General features: G+C 40.7%; 1 protein-coding gene across 1 annotated transcript; it reads left to right on the top strand.

The window, feature by feature from the left end:
- Window positions 1–1,757: 1,757 nt before the first annotated feature.
- Window positions 1,758–16,081, top strand: slc22a7a (solute carrier family 22 member 7a). The gene is made up of 10 exons (XM_045205804.1): window positions 1,758–2,253; window positions 4,728–4,831; window positions 5,360–5,514; window positions 6,014–6,182; window positions 6,861–6,984; window positions 9,990–10,099; window positions 10,546–10,760; window positions 14,878–14,986; window positions 15,290–15,496; window positions 15,741–16,081. The coding sequence occupies exons 1-10, from the start codon at window positions 1,879–1,881 to the stop codon at window positions 15,814–15,816; spliced, it is 1,644 nt and encodes a 547-aa protein (XP_045061739.1). The 5' UTR covers window positions 1,758–1,878; the 3' UTR covers window positions 15,817–16,081.
- The last annotated feature ends 583 nt before the right edge of the window (window positions 16,082–16,664 follow it).

The following is a 16,664-nucleotide window of genomic DNA, read 5'->3' as shown; positions in this document are numbered from 1 at the left end:
CTCTGTAGTTGCGTCCCTTTCTTTGTTAGCTGACATCTATACTTTTCAAATAAACGTTAATAAAATACAACCACCGACTGTTTCCTTGTTGAGATTAATTTGGCACATGCGCATTTGCGCTGAGTTTCCATCTTAGAGCAACAGCAATGAGCAAACAGTCGGTCGTTGTATTTGATTAACGTTTATTGAAAAACATTTATCACCCACGCTTGCTAAATAAATACCGGAGGAAAGTGGCTTTGTGCGTTGTGCCCAGCCCACGCGTCCTGCGATTTCGGTGAATCTGATTGGTCAAGACATGCAAAGAGCCTGCAGCAGCACTCCGATGTGAAATCATGCCCGAGTTGACAAATCATGAGGCAAATCGGCAACAAAAAAAAACAGCACTTTGCCCCTCTTTTTAATGCCTTGCGTCAATATATTTTATTAAACTAAATGAAAAGTGGTGTGAAGTGCTGTGGCAAATGTCGCCTCGTCACACATTTTCCGGCAGCCCTGACTGAGCTTGGGGCCAATAAAGAACGATAACGATCAAGGAGAATGAATAGTGAGATTGTAACAAGATTTAACATTAAAGTAAAAAAAAAAAAAAGCAGTGTAGATGAGTTTCAGTCTTAGTGTGAGTAATGGTGGAAGCCATTGCACAGTATGTAGAAAAGCTTGTGGTTATAGGCAAATCTGAAAAAACATTGTTGCTGGTCTAATAAAGTACATGATAAGACCAGAAAGCCCTGCACACTGAATATGAACCTAAATACCACCTTTAAAGACAATGTTTTGATCCAGAGGATCTTCGTCAGATCAAACAAAATACAAGTGCACACATACATTATCATATAATAAACAATATATTCACAGTTCACAATCCACATGACCATTACACACATGACACACCCAGTGGGTGTGGATTCAATACAACGTAGCTATGTATACTGAATAAAAGTTGTTTTAGAAAATTTGGCAGTACGTCCAACCGGCCTCACAACTGCTGACCACGTGTAACCACACCACCCCAGGACCTCCACATCCGGCTTCTTCACCTGCGGGATCGTCTGAGACCAGCCACCCAGACAGCTGATGAAGCTGAGGAGTATTTCTGTCCCTAATAAAGCCCTTTTGTGGGGAAAAACTCATTCTGATTGGCTGGGCCTGGCTCCCAAGTGGTTGCGCCCCTGCCCAGTCATGTGAAATTCATAGATTAGTGCCTAATGAATTCATTTCAATTAACTGATTTCCTTATATGAACTGTAAATCAGTAAAATCGTTGAAATTGTTGCATGTTGCGTTTATGTTTTTGTTCAGTATAAAATGCACGTTTTCAAATCATAGGTGGAAGCCAGCATATGCTCAAGAGTTAGACAGGGATAATCTTCATTATTACGTCTATCTGGTCATTAGTTTACATCTTATACAACCAGCACTATTACGATGGATTTCAGGAAGGAGCTCTCTCCAAAGCTAATGTATTAGATCAGCTTTTTCGCTGTTGGTCAGATGAGAATTTCTGGTGAAGAGGATCCCTGTGAATACGATTTCACAGAGTTTTTGTGTCTCTCACAGTTCCACAGGCGTACGACAGAAACTAGCTTTATGAAATGCTACGAGGAGTACTGTACTATATTGGGATTAGCCACAGATAGTGGGGGAATCAGAAACCAGGCCTATGGCATGCCTCAATTTTCACACTCACACGGAATAAGACCCTCCCTCTGTTGGGTACTCCACATTGAGATAATCCTATTCCTGGGGGAGAGAAGACAGAGAAAAGAAAGGGAGATACAGAAATAAAGAGAAAGAGAGAGGGAAGAAGGAAAGAGGAGGACTGTGTTGTCTGGCTTTACACACACGCTCACTCATACTCTTACCAACGCTCTCGGGATGAGGTTCGAGGAGGTCCTGGACGAAGTGGGTGGCTTCTCCAAGTTTCAGTTCCTGGTGCTCCACTTGCTCTGCTTGCCCAGGGTCATTCTCCCCCTCCACTTTCTCCTACACAACTTCATCTCGGGTGTGCCTCCACACCACTGCGCCCTCGGGATCCCTGGAGATGGAACCCAAACCCTGGCCGACCCCATGACGTTGGCCCTCAGGGTCCCTCGCGAAGCCGACGGCTCATTCAGCTCCTGCAGGGCCTTTGCCACTGTGGTGACCCTTGACCTTGGCCACACCAACTACACCAATGTGTCCGTGTCGGTGCCGTGCCAGGATGGCTGGGTGTACGACCGCTCCCAGTTCACCTCCACCACTGCCACTCAGGTAAGGTCATTATTAACACTGTTGTCCACAATGGTGGTCCAATGGTGGGTTCGATGCCTTATGTAGATGTAATGTCACGTTGATATGCTTATAGATGTCTAATGTATGCTTCGTGAACATGCAGATCATGTTAATTGTTACCCTGGTTGTGAGAAAATAAAATAAAATAAATAAAAAATACAGTTCAAACTGTCTGGCATACACTGTACAACTTCACCAATATCATGTGTTTCTATTACTACAGTAACTCCAACTGAATATTTGATAGAATAGTGGTTGGCTTGTGTAGCTATAAATAGCACTGTCATAGTAATTTTTTATACATGCATATTTTACCAAGAGATGGCCAATCAGATTCATAACCATAGGATATGTAACACAGTATTTGATCTTCTTATCCATTCCATTGGTTTTCATTTATTATGGCTATACCATCTTCTATGAATTGTATGAGGATGTGGGGATTTGTGGTAATGAGGTGTTTGTGATATTGCAATAGATGGTTTGTATATAGGTTGTAGGTGTTCAACTAACTCTCAACAATTATTAAACTAACTATCCGCTAACCTTCCCCGGGCGCCGATGACTTGGATGTCGATTAAGGGGTTAAATGCGGAAGACACATTTCAGTTGAGCGCATTCAGTTGTACAACTGACTAGGTATCCCTCTTTCCCTTTTCCCTAATCCTAAATTGTAGCCCTAACCGAAGCCTTAACCTGAGCAAGCTGTTGCATATCAACAGAGATGCAGTTGATAAGTTGATAGGGTGATAGATTGAGCATCTACAGATCTGTTGTTGACTACAGTGGGGAGAACAAGTATTTGATACACTGCCGATTTTGCAGGTTTTCCTACTTACAAAGCATGTAGAGGTCTGTAATTTTTATCATAGGTACACTTAAACTGTGAGAGACAGAATCTAAAACAAAAATCCATAAAATCACATTGTATGATTTTTAAGTAATTCATTTGCATTTTATTGCATGACATAAGTATTTGATACATCAGAAAAGCAGAACTTAATATTTGGTACAGAAACCTTTGTTTGCAATTACAGAGATCATACGTTTCCTGTAGGTCTTGACCAGGTTTGCACACACTGCAGCAGGGATTTTGGCCCACTCCTCTATACAGACCTTCTCCAGATCCTTCAGGTTTTGGGGCTGTCGCTGGGCAATACGGACTTTCAGCTCCCTCCAAAGATTTTCTATTGGGTTCAGGTCTGGAGACTGGCTAGGCCACTCCAGGACCTTGAGATGCTTCTTTCGGAGCCACTCCTTAGTTGCCCTGGCTGTGTGTTTCGGGTCGTTGTCATGCTGGAAGACCCAGCCACAACCCATCTTCAATGCTCTTACTGAGGGAAGGAGGTTGTTGGCCAAGATCTTGCGATACATGGCCCCATCCATCCTCCCCTCAATACGGTGCATTTATCATAGGTACACTTCAACTGTGAGAGACCCAATAAAATGCAAATTTATTACTTAAAAATCACACAATGTGATTTTCTGGATATTTGTTTTAGATTCCGTCTCTCACAGTTGAAGTGTACCTATGATAAAAATTACAGACCTCTACATGCTTTGTAAATAGGAAAACCTGCAAAATCGGCAGTGTATCAAATACTTGTTTTCCCCACTGTATCCAAATAACGTGTGACCTATGACTTTGTCACACTGATAGAAATCCCAGTCATCATGTGCTCCATCATCATGTGCAGCTGGGAATTACCAAAAATACGTCTTTAGTAAATCAGTTTTTCTGCCATCCATAATATGCGGTAGGCTATGTATTGTATAACGACACAATCATAATTTTAATTCAGGTTTTTTTTCGGGCTTGAGATCATAAGCCTATGCGATTGCATAAACTTTAATATTCGTATGGGTGTTTTGAATTAATCATCACCTTAGAAAGCACTGACCATTTCGTTGTGCCAGGCTTTGAAACAACATCCATGTCCATGAATTTCACTCAGTTTCAACCTGCTGTTGAACGTCTTTCTTTAAATTGATCATCACAGTGAGTTGAGTTTTAAAATGTAAATGTAAATGTAAATGTAAAAGCATGATACTGTTTTGCTGATAAGCATTTTATGTGATTTTCGATTGCATTTGCATTGATGTCAGAGTGGTTAGAGGGACAATAGAACCCCGAGTACCAGGCCATTAGGACTTGATGGTTGTTAGTTAGTTGGGTACTACCAAAGCATGTCCAGAGTGTATAAAAGGAGATTACCGTGACTCAATGGTCATGTGGAATTTTATGCGGTCGTGAGGCTGCAGCCAAAGTCTTTACTCCTTTCACACTACTTGGCTGACCCAAACCAGACTGTGCTGGCTTGGATTTTTTCTTTTGACATTGTAGTGTGAAAGACCTTGTTTGCTGTTTTATGACACCTTGGGATGCTTTTGGGAAAACTGGTGGAAAACTGGTGGAACTGGGGGTTAATTCTGTTAATTTGTTTTTTTCATAGTGGGATTTGGTGTGTGACAATAAGAAATTAAACCAGGCCGTTGCTACTTTCTTTTTCATTGGAGTCACAATCGGTGCAGTTATATTTGGATATCTCTCAGATAAGTATGTTATTTATCCTATTATAATCTAATGGTTCTATGGTAAATAACTATGACAAATATTTAACAATATTAATGTTCCCAAATTCAACATTTACAGTACATGCCATGCACGTTACCACCTGACCACAGCATCTTGCATACAAACGTAATTTACAAAACATAGGCCTGACCATGTTTCAAAACTGTGTTGTCTTTTCTCAACATGAACCAAGAAAATTGGCATTGCTTTCTTAACACGGTCTCGATAGACGTAGACAGTCAAACATTATCTGCAGAGTAATGGTCACAATGAAAGAAAATGTCCTTACTGACTAGATGACCATGCTACAAATGACTAAATTGGCTATATCGTCAGAATCAATGACCAAGTTAGTCAGGTTAACGTTTGGATTAAGGTCAGGGTTAGGGCGAGTGGTTAAAATACATTTTTTGGAGAGAAAGCGCTGTACTTCTGTATTTTGTGGCATGGTCAGACAGTGAAGACTGCTGCATAAAACTCTGAATCTTTCACCTTTCTCTCCTGCTGCAGATTTGGTCGGAAGCCCATGATCCTAGTGTCCTTCGTGGCCAGTGCCGTGTTTGGAACCATGTCCGCCTTCTCTGTCTCTTACGTCATGTTTGCCGTGACCAGGACCCTCTGTGGAGTCGCGCTGACGGGAATGACCATTACCACGCTTGCCCTGAGTACTATTATGATCTTTTACCCCCTCCTGGTTTCCTATAACATGATAAGTGTTGATTAAAGGGGCAATCTGCAGTTCAAACAACAACAATGCAGCCACACTCAAATTCATAGACCGAGCTATGGATGGAAGGACTGAACATCCACTGGGAAATGTAACCCCTCTAAAATGTATAGACAGCACTCCAGATGCAAGGACTGACAGTCCATGACATCCACATGATAGTTTTAAACAAAGCTATACATGGTCTGTTTACATTCTTGTTTGAGAACAATAAAGGTATAAAATGTTATATTTTGGGTTATGATAGTGAAAGACCGTTTGAGGCTTCATCAAGAATTGAAATGACCATTGAACAGATTCCCAGATCCCAGACAGTAGTTTTAAAGCAATGGGCCCAAATTCAGTCCTCAAGGACTGCCCTGACAATAAAATTATTTTTGACCTATCCCATAAATGCTGTTTAAGTTGCAGTTGTGTTGATGTGTTTTTCCCTCCAGGTATAGAGTGGACGGACATTAAGCATCGCACCTTCACAGGGACCATCATCAGTCTGGGCTGGAGTGTGGGCAATATGCTCCTGGCCCTGTTGGCATACTTCATACGAGACTGGAGATATCTCATGCTGGTTGTGACGTCCCCCTGCATCGTTGCTATCATCTCCTGGTGGTAAGATGGGGCTAGGAAAACTCCAGGTTGGGGACAATGCCATTTCAATTCAGTCAATTCAGGAAGTAAACTTGAATTTCAGTGTACTTCCTGAATTGAAATGGAATGAAGTCCAACCCTGTAAAGGACAGTATATCTATGTCAAATGTGGGAAGGAAATTAATTGATTAATCTGTCCATCTCTATACTTAAAATTTCACAAAATCTCAATAAACAGACTATTTAAAAAAAAGAAAGGACAGTATCTTACAGATTTTTGCTGTGATACTATAGAAGTGGTTTTGGAGCAAGACCTGAATACCCCATAGTCAATAACATCATAGCCATGACATACTGTACCTATGTATAGTTAATACTGTATATAATTATGCATATAATGTTATGACATCATTGGAATAACGCCCAATCAAGCCAAAGTTGCCAATGGAAAAGAAGATGCACGTATGGTGTGTTCCCACCTGTTAGCGTTATGCAGTACATCTAATGTAGAGTTACGAATGAAACAAAATGAATAACAGTACAGTGATTGATCAAGGATTAAAGTGTATTATTATTAAAGGTTATTAATGAATCAATGTGCTAATGGTTTGAATCTCGGATTTTGAGTCCAAGATATTATCCTGTTACAGCAGTGGATAATGACAAATATAATGTCCAGATTTTTTCTTCTTCATTTAGGTGGATACCAGAGTCTGCCAGATGGCTACTGGCCAATGGCAAAGTAAAGGAGGCAAAGAAGTATTTGGTGCAGTGTGCCAAAATGAATGGGAAGTATGGTTACACTGCCAAACTAGATACTGAGGTGAGTCAACCAACCCAGGTGCACACTGGGGACTCTTTCTTCTCAGTTTAATAATGTGTTGCTATCAGGGTTGGGGTCAATTCAATTAAAATTCCAATCAATTCAGAATGTACAAAAATATATATATTTCCACATTTGTCTAATTGAAAAGCATTGAAGGGAATTGGATTTGTAATTGTAATTTCAGTACACTTCCTGAATTGACTGGAATTGAAATGGAATTGACCCCAGCCCTGGTTGCTATCAAAAAATAAATGTAAATACAGTACCTTCAGAAAGTATTCACATCCCTTGACTTTTTCCACATTTTGTTGTGTTACAGCCTGAATAAAAAATTCATCAAATTTAGATTGGTTTTGTCACTGGCCTACACAAAATATCCCATAATGTCAAAGTGGAATTATTTTTTCAAAATTCTTACAAATTAGTTAAATGAAAAGCTGAAATTTCTTGAGTCAATAACTATCCCTTTGTTATGGAAGGCCTAAACAAGTTCAGGAGTAAAAAAAATCTTAACAAGTCACATAATAAGTTGCATGGACTCACTCTGTTTGCAATAAGTGTTAAACATTTTTTGAATGATTACCTCATCTCTGTACCCCACACATACAATTATTTGTAAGGTCCCTCAGTCTAGCAGTGTCGTGGCGTGCCTTTCATTATTGTGATGACTATTATTTATCGAATAATTACCTACTATGTTTAATTGTTACTAGATTCAATTATTCATGTAACAATGAACTCATTAGGAATTTGGGGCACCACGGGAAAAGTTGTTTAACGAGTTACCATTTCCCGAATTAACTCACGATAACGCTTATCATTTAACAGTCATTTATTAATCATTTACCTCATATCAGTCTCATTCTGAAAGTCGTAGGCTCTTTAAGTCTGCACGAACCCAGGTCTTACTGATCATTCCGTACCACACAAATGTATTTAATTATTTATTTACTAACTAATTAAAATGATAACACAAGATACAAACACATACATTTTACATTTACATTTTAGTCATTTAGCAGACGCTCTTATCCAGAGCGACTTACAGGAGCAATTAGGGTTAAGTGCCTTGCTCAAGGGCACATTAACGTCATTTAGCAGACGCTCTTAGCCAGAGCGACTCACAAATTGGTATACACGGTATAGGTAGGAATTAGAAACTTAATACAATGAAAACGGGTCCCTAGCGGACTAACACAATATGACACTTGTTACAAAAGATGGCGAGTTAAAACACTTGGATACACATGGACCTACGCTCATAGTAATCCTAATACTTTGCCCAGAACTGCCGCCCATTTGGTAAGAAGTAATGCATGTATTTACGTGTTTTTCTTCATCGTCTCTGTTGGACCCAGGCCTTCGTGGGAAGGGTCGATTGGGCCTTCTCTTTTCGGATGGCCTTTTAGATGTAAAGCTCAGATGTAAGGCTCAGATTGTCCACAAGAGGTCACAATGTCCTTCTTCTTAGTCGTCTGTTTACTTTCACTCGTTCTGGAAGTGGTCTTCTGAGGATGGCTAATCAGCCGTGTCGATGATCCCCTGTGGGGTGACGAGAGCAGTGTAGTAGACGATGGTTTGAAGAGAGTAACAGGATGGTCCAACTTAAATTCACCTTCTTAGATACAGTACTTAGAACAGCTACTCAGCCGTAACATTGATTGTTAGCGGAGGCAACTTTGTCGTCTTCACCTCGTGTTGATTTTCAGGATCGGGACCAATATGGACAAAAGCTGCAGCTTGAGGTCCGTCTAGTCTGATCTGATCATTCTTATCTCAGTCTTTTATGCACTCTGGTAAAGAGGGGCGTTTCCGTCATACTGACACGCTCTCTGAGCTCCCTCGGGCGTGGCTAGTTACGAGGTAAAAGTATTATTATCACTATGATTTTGTTAGAAAGCTAAAATCACATTCCTATCTTCACGAAAACATTGTCTTCCTCCTTGATATTTTCTACCCAACGTAAAGGATTTAAACCTGATATACACAGTGTAAAAGCTCTTCAAGTCACAATGTATTCGTTATAACGCCTTTATACAATTTTTTATGACATCACAAAATATACATTAATTTTCCATACTCCATTTCTCATCATTCCCAACGTTTGGATGTTGAAATAAATTGTCCCAATGTTCATTGTTAGATGTTGAAGTTTTTGTCTCTGAAACAAAGGACATTCCTTTCACCATACTAGAGGGCCAGAGATAGATTCTCCTATCTCTAATTTATGGCAGTATTAAGGTGTCAACACTGGCACAGCCCCCCCTGTGGGTAAGAGGTCTGGTTGTTGTCGGCCATTTGCCAAGCTGATATGAGGCCTTTGATCCTCACCTAGGGAGAGTCATGACAGCAGTGAAACACAGATTCAACCACAAAGACCAGAGAGGAAGGAAACCACTCAGGGATTTCAATATGAGGCCAATGGTGACTTTAAAACAGTTTCAGAGTTTAATGGCTGTGATAGGAGAAAACTGAGGATGCATCAACAACATTGTAGTGAAAAGAAGGAAGCCTGTACAGAATAAAAACATGTAAAAAAAAAAAAAACATTATGGAGCATTGTGTGTAGATGGGTGAGAAAAGATATCAATTTTATCAATTTTGAATTCAGGCTGTAGCACAACAAAATGGGAAAAGTCAAGGGCTATGAATACTTTCTGAAGGCACAATAAATACATAATTGAATGAAATGTGAATGAAACACCATCATTTTTTAATGTCTTAAAATACATGTGTTTGAGAACAAATTGATAAATCCTGAAATTCATGAAACAGTTGAATGAAAACGTTAGTACAAAATACAATTTATCTTGGAGGTTTTACATTTTGTCCAAATGTATTTTAAAATAAGTTTTGCAAAGCTCTGCTTATTACCTATTGACCATTATAGAATAAAATGTCATCAACATTATAGACCAAAATTATTCTACTGGAACTTGACTAATAAAATTAATCTGAACCTTAATCTCTGAACTTTATATTCTAATTCATTCTTATCTTAGACTTTGAGGAAGGTAACTGTTTCTGAGGTTGCCAAGAAGGACTATTCCTACTTGGATCTGGTCAAGACACCCAAGCTCAGGAAAATCACAATTTGCTCAGGAATATTCTGGTATGAGGAAAAAATATAATATGTTTCACCCTTGACCTTTTCGATTAGAGACAGACAATTAGAGAATCTAGGGAGAGTGGGAAGAAAATGTGTGTGTGTGTGCATGAGTGTGTTTGTCTCCAGTTTAGGCCTGAAAGGTCCATGATTCCACCTATAACTTTGATTGGAGACTTAGAGAGTCTGCCTGCCCCTAAGCTAGGGCGAGAGTGGAAGAGAAATAGGTGTGTGTGTGTGTGCATGTGTGTTTGTGTCCAGTTTAGGCCTGCAATCTCCATGATTTCTCTTTCAACTAATTTTTATTAAAACATTCTGCCCCATAAAATGTTTCTCTTTCATACTCTCTTTCACTTACTCATATTTTAAGTTTCCACAGTTACTGATTATAATATATGTAGAGCACTCACTGAAAACCGCAAGTAATGGTTTTACCTATTTACCTCCAAAAGGTTTGCTGTGGCGTTCGCATACTATGGGATCAGCTTTAAGATTACAGGGTTTGGTCTGAACATGTACCTCACTCATTTTGTCTACGGCGCCATTGAAGTCCCAGCCAAAGTGGGGACCTACTTCGCCTTGGATCGCATTGGGCGAAGAAATGGACAGGCGTGGTCTCTCATCATCACAGGAGCGCTGATAGCTCTCAATACCGCTATCCCCACAGGTAGACCTATGACCTCACTTCCTCTTCCTGTATGATGCAGTAGTTTGAGGCTTTTGTGGCAAATCAACATGGTCCTACATTTTAGGTTATTAAAAACACCCTATGCACACTCATCTTGGGTTTAAGATGCTGTATTGAAGTGTTTCTGCCATATTAAAACAACTCACAAAATATCAATGCAGTGGTTTAAAACTCAGTTGCTCTTCTACTTGATATATGCATATCACAGTTGCTTTTTCTCTCATCCTGGGACTCTTATCCAGAGGCGTCATGCCCATAGGGAGCACTCATGGGCATCCACCGCACTGATTGTTGTGGCATAGTAAGGCCCAATCGTAAGAACTTCCCCAAGGCCATTATGGAGGGGAAAGCTCCAGAGAGGACAGAGTGTAAAATGGTCTGCAGATAATGTAAAGGTGTGTCGGTGGAGGGACAAAATAGATTTTCTGTCCACAAACTGCTCAGGGAAGGACATCCTCAAACTAGTGTCCAAGTTCAGGCAGAACAAACTTGTATCTGTTCCAGAGCTTTAATGGATTACAACAAGAAAATGGGCGGCGTTGACCATCTTGACCAACTGAGGAGCTAATAGAATGTTGGACACACAGGCAGAAAATGTTGGAAGTATGTGTTTTGGCGGATGCTCAACATTTCCATCATAAATGCATACATTGTATGGGGGACCCTGCAAAGGCCCCTTCCCATAAACCACAGGCGCTGGTCCCTGAAGGCATTCAAAATGCAGATTGTGCATTCACTTTGTGATGGCTACAGTGGTAGGAAAGGGGGGAGCCAACAGTGTGGTACAGAGGGGTGTGGACCGAGTTGTTACTCATAATTTGAAAGCAGGTCACTCTCTGGTGAAGTTTGAAGGGCGCAAGAGAGGGTGTGTGGTGTGCATCCGGAGTGGACGCAGGGCAAAGAGTTGGAGATGTGTAGAAACCTCCTTTGGGTGCTCTACTTATTCTGTGCCACTTTGCAGGAAGGGGTCGTGCTTCCAGAAGCTCCATGTCATGTTGCAGGCTAAATGCAAACACTAATGTGACAGTGTGAAATATGTACAGTGAGGGAAAAAGTATTTGATCCCCTGCTGATTTTGTAAGTTTGCCCACTGACAAAGAAATTATCAGTCTATAATTTTAATGGTAGGTTTATTTGAACAGTGAGAGACAGAATAACAAAACAAAAATCCAAAAAAAACGCATGTCAAAAATGTTATAAATTGATTTGCATTTTAATGAGGGAAATAAGTATTTGACCCCTCTGCAAAACATAACTTAGTACTTGGTGGCAAAACCCTTGTTGGCAATCACAGAGGTCAGACGTTTCTTGTAGTTGGCCACCAGGTTTGCACACATCTCAGGAGGGATTTTGTCCCACTCCTCTTTGCAGATCTTCTCCAAGTCATTAAGGTTTCGAGGCTGACGTTTGGCAACTCGAACCTTCAGCTCCCTCCACAGATTTTCTATGGGATTAAGGTCTAGAGACTGGCTAGGCCACCCCAGAACCTTAATGTGCCTCTTCTTGAGCCACTCCTTTGTTGCCTTGGCCATGTGTTTTGGGTCATTGTCATGCTGGAATACCCATCCACAACCCATTTTCAATGCCCTGGCTGAGGGAAGGAGGTTCTCACCCAAGATTTGACGGTACATGGCCCCGTCCATCGTCCCTTTAATGCGGTGAAGTTGTCCTGTCCCCCAAAGCCTAATGTTTCCACCTCCATGTTTGACGGTGGGGATGGTGTTCTTGGGGTCATAGGCAGCATTCCTCCTCCTCCAAACACGGCGAGTTGAGTTGATGCCAAAGAGCTCCATTTTGGTCTCATCTGACCACAACACTTTCACCCAGTTATCCTCTGAATCATTCAGATGTTCACTGGCAAACTTCAGACGGGCCTGTATATGTGCTTTCTTGAACAGGGGGACCTTGCGGGCGCTGCAGGATTTCAGTCCTTCACGGCATAGTGTGTTACCAATTGTTTTCTTGGTGACTATGGTCCCAGCTGCCTTGAGATCATTGACAAGATGGTGGAGAGTTTGGAATCTGATTGTTTGATTGCTTCTGTGGACAGGTGTCTTTTATACAGGTAACAAACTGAGATTAGGAGCACTCCCTTAAGAGTGTTCTCCTAATCTCAGCTCGTTACCTGTATAAAAGACACCTGGGAGCCAGAAATCTTTCTGATTGAGAGGGGGTCAAATACTTATTTCCCTCATTAAAATGCAAATCAATTGATAACATTTTTGACATGCGTTTTTCTGGATGTTTTTGTTGTTATTCTGTCTCTCACTGTTCAAATAAACCTACCATTAAAAGTATAGACTGATCATTTCTTTGTCAGTGGACAAACGTACAAAATCAGCAGGGGATCAAATACTTTTTTCCCTCACTGTATAATCTGTCCTACAAATGTTATCGGGAAATTGTGTACTTTTTATCAAAGTAGGCTACTATTTCTACATTTTGTGTCAGGCCTAGTCTGTACAAAATGTTATTGAGAGAGGTTATCTGCATTTTGAAATTGTCTCTGAATAGTTGTTCGCATTTTTACATTGTTACAGAAGTAAGAATAATTGTCAATCCAATAGCCTACTTTGTGTGGGTGCATTTTGATTTTATTCCTGAAACTTTCTCTATCTAATACTTGTTGCATTTACTTAAATTGTTGTCAAAGTAGGCTACTATTTTTACATTTTGTGCCACTTTGTAGGATGGGGCCGTGCTTCAAGAAGTTGCATGGCATGTTGTAGGCTAAATCCAAACACTCAAGTGACAGGGACGTTAATTTGTCCTACAAATCTTATAGGGAAAATGTGTACTTTTTAAAATGGTCTCTGAACAGTTGTTGTTTTGTATCTTCTCTCTTTATCTCTCTATCTAATACTTGTTGCATTCACTGAATTGTTGTCAAAGTAAGCTACTATTTAAATATTTCGTGTCAGGCCTGGTCTGTAAAAATTGTTTTTGAGAGAGGTTATCTATATTTTGAAAGTCTCTGAAAAGTCTCTAGTTGTTTGCATTTTTTTATTGTTACAGAAGTAAGAATCGTTGTCAATGAAATAGCCTACCTTGTGTGGGTTTTGAAATACTTTCTGAATATTGTCCTGGATTATTTTTTAAACATTGATATGTAAATAATATTTAGAAGTATAATATATTATACTTGGGTGAGTAATTTAGTCAGATTTACTACAATTTAATACTACTAGCCACCTAGCAATTTTGTAAAGTTGGCTTTAGCTAGCCCAGATACACTATGTACAAAAGTATGTGGACATTCCTCATAACTTGCTATCAAGAACCTATTTCAGGCTATCGATCAAGTCAAAGCCAATTTATGCTTGATTCGAAAATGTGGTCGGAGGCTTCGTATGGAGGGTGTGATGCAATTGCAGAGCCTCTGGAGGCATGCAGAGGCCAAATCAAGCTCCGTACCGCATTGCTGTGCGCCTCTCAAAGTTTGTAACAATGTGGAGGGCTCCGTATAGCTCCGCATTGACATGATTGGTTGACGGTAGGTGGGGGCCGTACGTCCTGTATAAACACAAACTCACTTCCTTGACAACTTCCTTCACAATAGCTGTGCTCTGCTCTGCTAAGCGCAAAAAGTATGAAAGTCCTGACATCTGCAGAGGCTGCATCGCAGCTGTACGGCCACTTCAGATGTCGGATTGACCATGCAGAGCCTTTTAGAGTAGCTAGCTTGCCTAACTATCTTAGCTGGCATGCCTGCTGGTAAGGTTGGTAGACTTTAGAAAAGCAAGTAATAACTAAATGTACTAAATAAGACTCACATTCCTTTCAATATTTTACCCAGATTTTAGCAGAGATGCAGAGAAGCATATTTAGTTTCTTTAAAAAAGAACCAGCAGTCAGGAGGATACAGCCAGCTCAAGAGGTATGCTTAGATATATAGGAAAATATACATTTTTTTTTTTACATAGAATTAAGCATAATGATTGTGGCTCTAGATTTCTGGAAAAAGCTGTTTCAGGTGAAAAATGCAAAATTCTCCCAACTTACACCCCAGCCATCCTCACATACTTTGTGGCCCCTCAGATTTTTGGGGATCACGACACCCTTGTTCTTATCCTATCCTTGTTTTTTCTTCATCCAGAAAATGCCCTGCTTCGCACTTGCATAGCTGTGGTGGGGAAGGGTTTCTCAGAAGCTGCTTTCACTACAGCTTTTCTCTACACAGCTGAGCTCTATCCCACCGTTGTCAGGTAAGAGCAACTGTGAAACTAGCGCAGTAACTTACGTGTATATGCACACTACTCCTAAATCACCTTACTTTCTTTGATGATGGTTGAATTGTCTGATTGGTCATTCTCAAACTTTTGTCATTCTTAGTCTTGTGCGGTTCCCAATTCTGGTTGACAGTCTACTTTGTCCACTATGGATACATTTGTTTCCTCACATTTTAAGAGTTGACTGTGAAATGTAGCTAAGAAACTAGGCAACTTTTCTAAATGAGACCCCAGGATAGACTGTGGTAACACGCCCTTTGCACTCCCCTCCTCGTACAGACAGTGTGGTTTAGGTTACACCTCCTTCATGGGGCGTATGGGGGGCTCCCTGGTCCCCATGGTCATGCTGCTGGAGGACTATTGGGTGTTCACGCCCCCACTTATCTTCGCCGCCACCGCCATTGGCAGCGGATGTGTGGTCTTCCTGCTGCCCGAGACCCTGAATGTGCGTCTTCCGGAAAACATCCTGGACATAGAGGAGGGAAGGTACTGTGAAACACACTCTGCACAATAAGCTCTCGTTTTCAGTCCGTAAGTACAGGCTGGGATAAACAATTGAAAAATTTGACAGATTCTTGTCAAACTTGCTAGCTAATTTTCTTTGAAAATGTAGGCTAGACGATAGTTGGCAACCATTGCTGCTGTCTTTGTTAGCTACTGTAACACTTTTTCATGTTAATATGATGAGGTCAGGTGTCTAATTGTTTTTCCTTTTTCCTTTTTTTGGTAGGCATAAGTGCACATCTAGAAATGATGCCATGGTTGAGTTGAATGAAATAGACTCACTACCGGTAGCTTCAGCATGAGATGACAACTCCTAAGGCTGCTGCTGGTCATGACCTGACCTGAAAGTCCTGACCTGAAAGCTCCCCCAACTGCTGAATTGGGGAAATTATTTCCAACAATTGTCATATCCTACAAACGTTAGTATGATGGATATTTTCCACTATATCATATATGATGCATGTCACTATTGTATATGTCACTATTGTATTGTTTATATTAATTAGTTGTGTAAGTCATTTACAGTGGGGAGAACAAGTATTTGATACACTGCCAATTTTGCAGGTTTTCCTACTTACAAAGCATGTAGAGGTCTGTAATTTTTATCATAGGTACACTTCAACTGTGAGAGACAGAATCTAAAACAAAAATCCATAAAATCACATTGTATGATTTTTAAGTAATTCATTTGCATTTTATTGCATGACATAAGTATTTGATACATCAGAAAAGCAGAACTTAATATTTGGTACAGAAACCTTTGTTTGCAATTACAGAGATCATACGTTTCCTGTAGGTCTTGACCAGGTTTGCACACACTGCAGCAGGGATTTTGGCCCGCTCCTCTATACAGACCTTCTCCAGATCCTTCAGGTTTTGGGGCTGTCGCTGGGCAATACGGACTTTCAGCTCCCTCCAAAGATTTTCTATTGGGTTCAGGTCTGGAGACTGGCTAGGCCACTCCAGGACCTTGAGATGCTTCTTTCGGAGCCACTCCTTAGTTGCCCTGGCTGTGTGTTTCGGGTCGTTGTCATGCTGGAAGACCCAGCCACAACCCATCTTCAATGCTCTTACTGAGGGAAGGAGGTTGTTGGCCAAGATCTCGCGATACATGGCCCCATCCATCCTCCCCTCAATACGGTGCAGTCGT

Source organism: Coregonus clupeaformis, chromosome 20, assembly GCF_020615455.1.
Source record: "Coregonus clupeaformis isolate EN_2021a chromosome 20, ASM2061545v1, whole genome shotgun sequence".
Taxonomy (NCBI): domain Eukaryota; kingdom Metazoa; phylum Chordata; class Actinopteri; order Salmoniformes; family Salmonidae; genus Coregonus; species Coregonus clupeaformis.
Note: the sequence above shows the minus strand (reverse complement) of the source record. Positions and strands in the feature narration are given on the sequence as shown.

What these genes read in the sequence shown, in the direction of transcription:
- slc22a7a (XM_045205804.1), top strand. Translation starts at nt 1,879, where the DNA reads ATGAGGTTCGAGGAGGTCCTGGACGAAGTGGGTGGCTTCTCCAAGTTT. An exon ending in CTGCCAAACTAGATACTGAG is followed by an intron (nt 6,985 to 9,989) that starts GTGAGTCAACCA and finishes TTCTTATCTTAG; the next exon opens with ACTTTGAGGAAGGTAACTGT. An exon ending in CAATACCGCTATCCCCACAG is followed by an intron (nt 10,761 to 14,877) that starts GTAGACCTATGA and finishes TTCTTCATCCAG; the next exon opens with AAAATGCCCTGCTTCGCACT.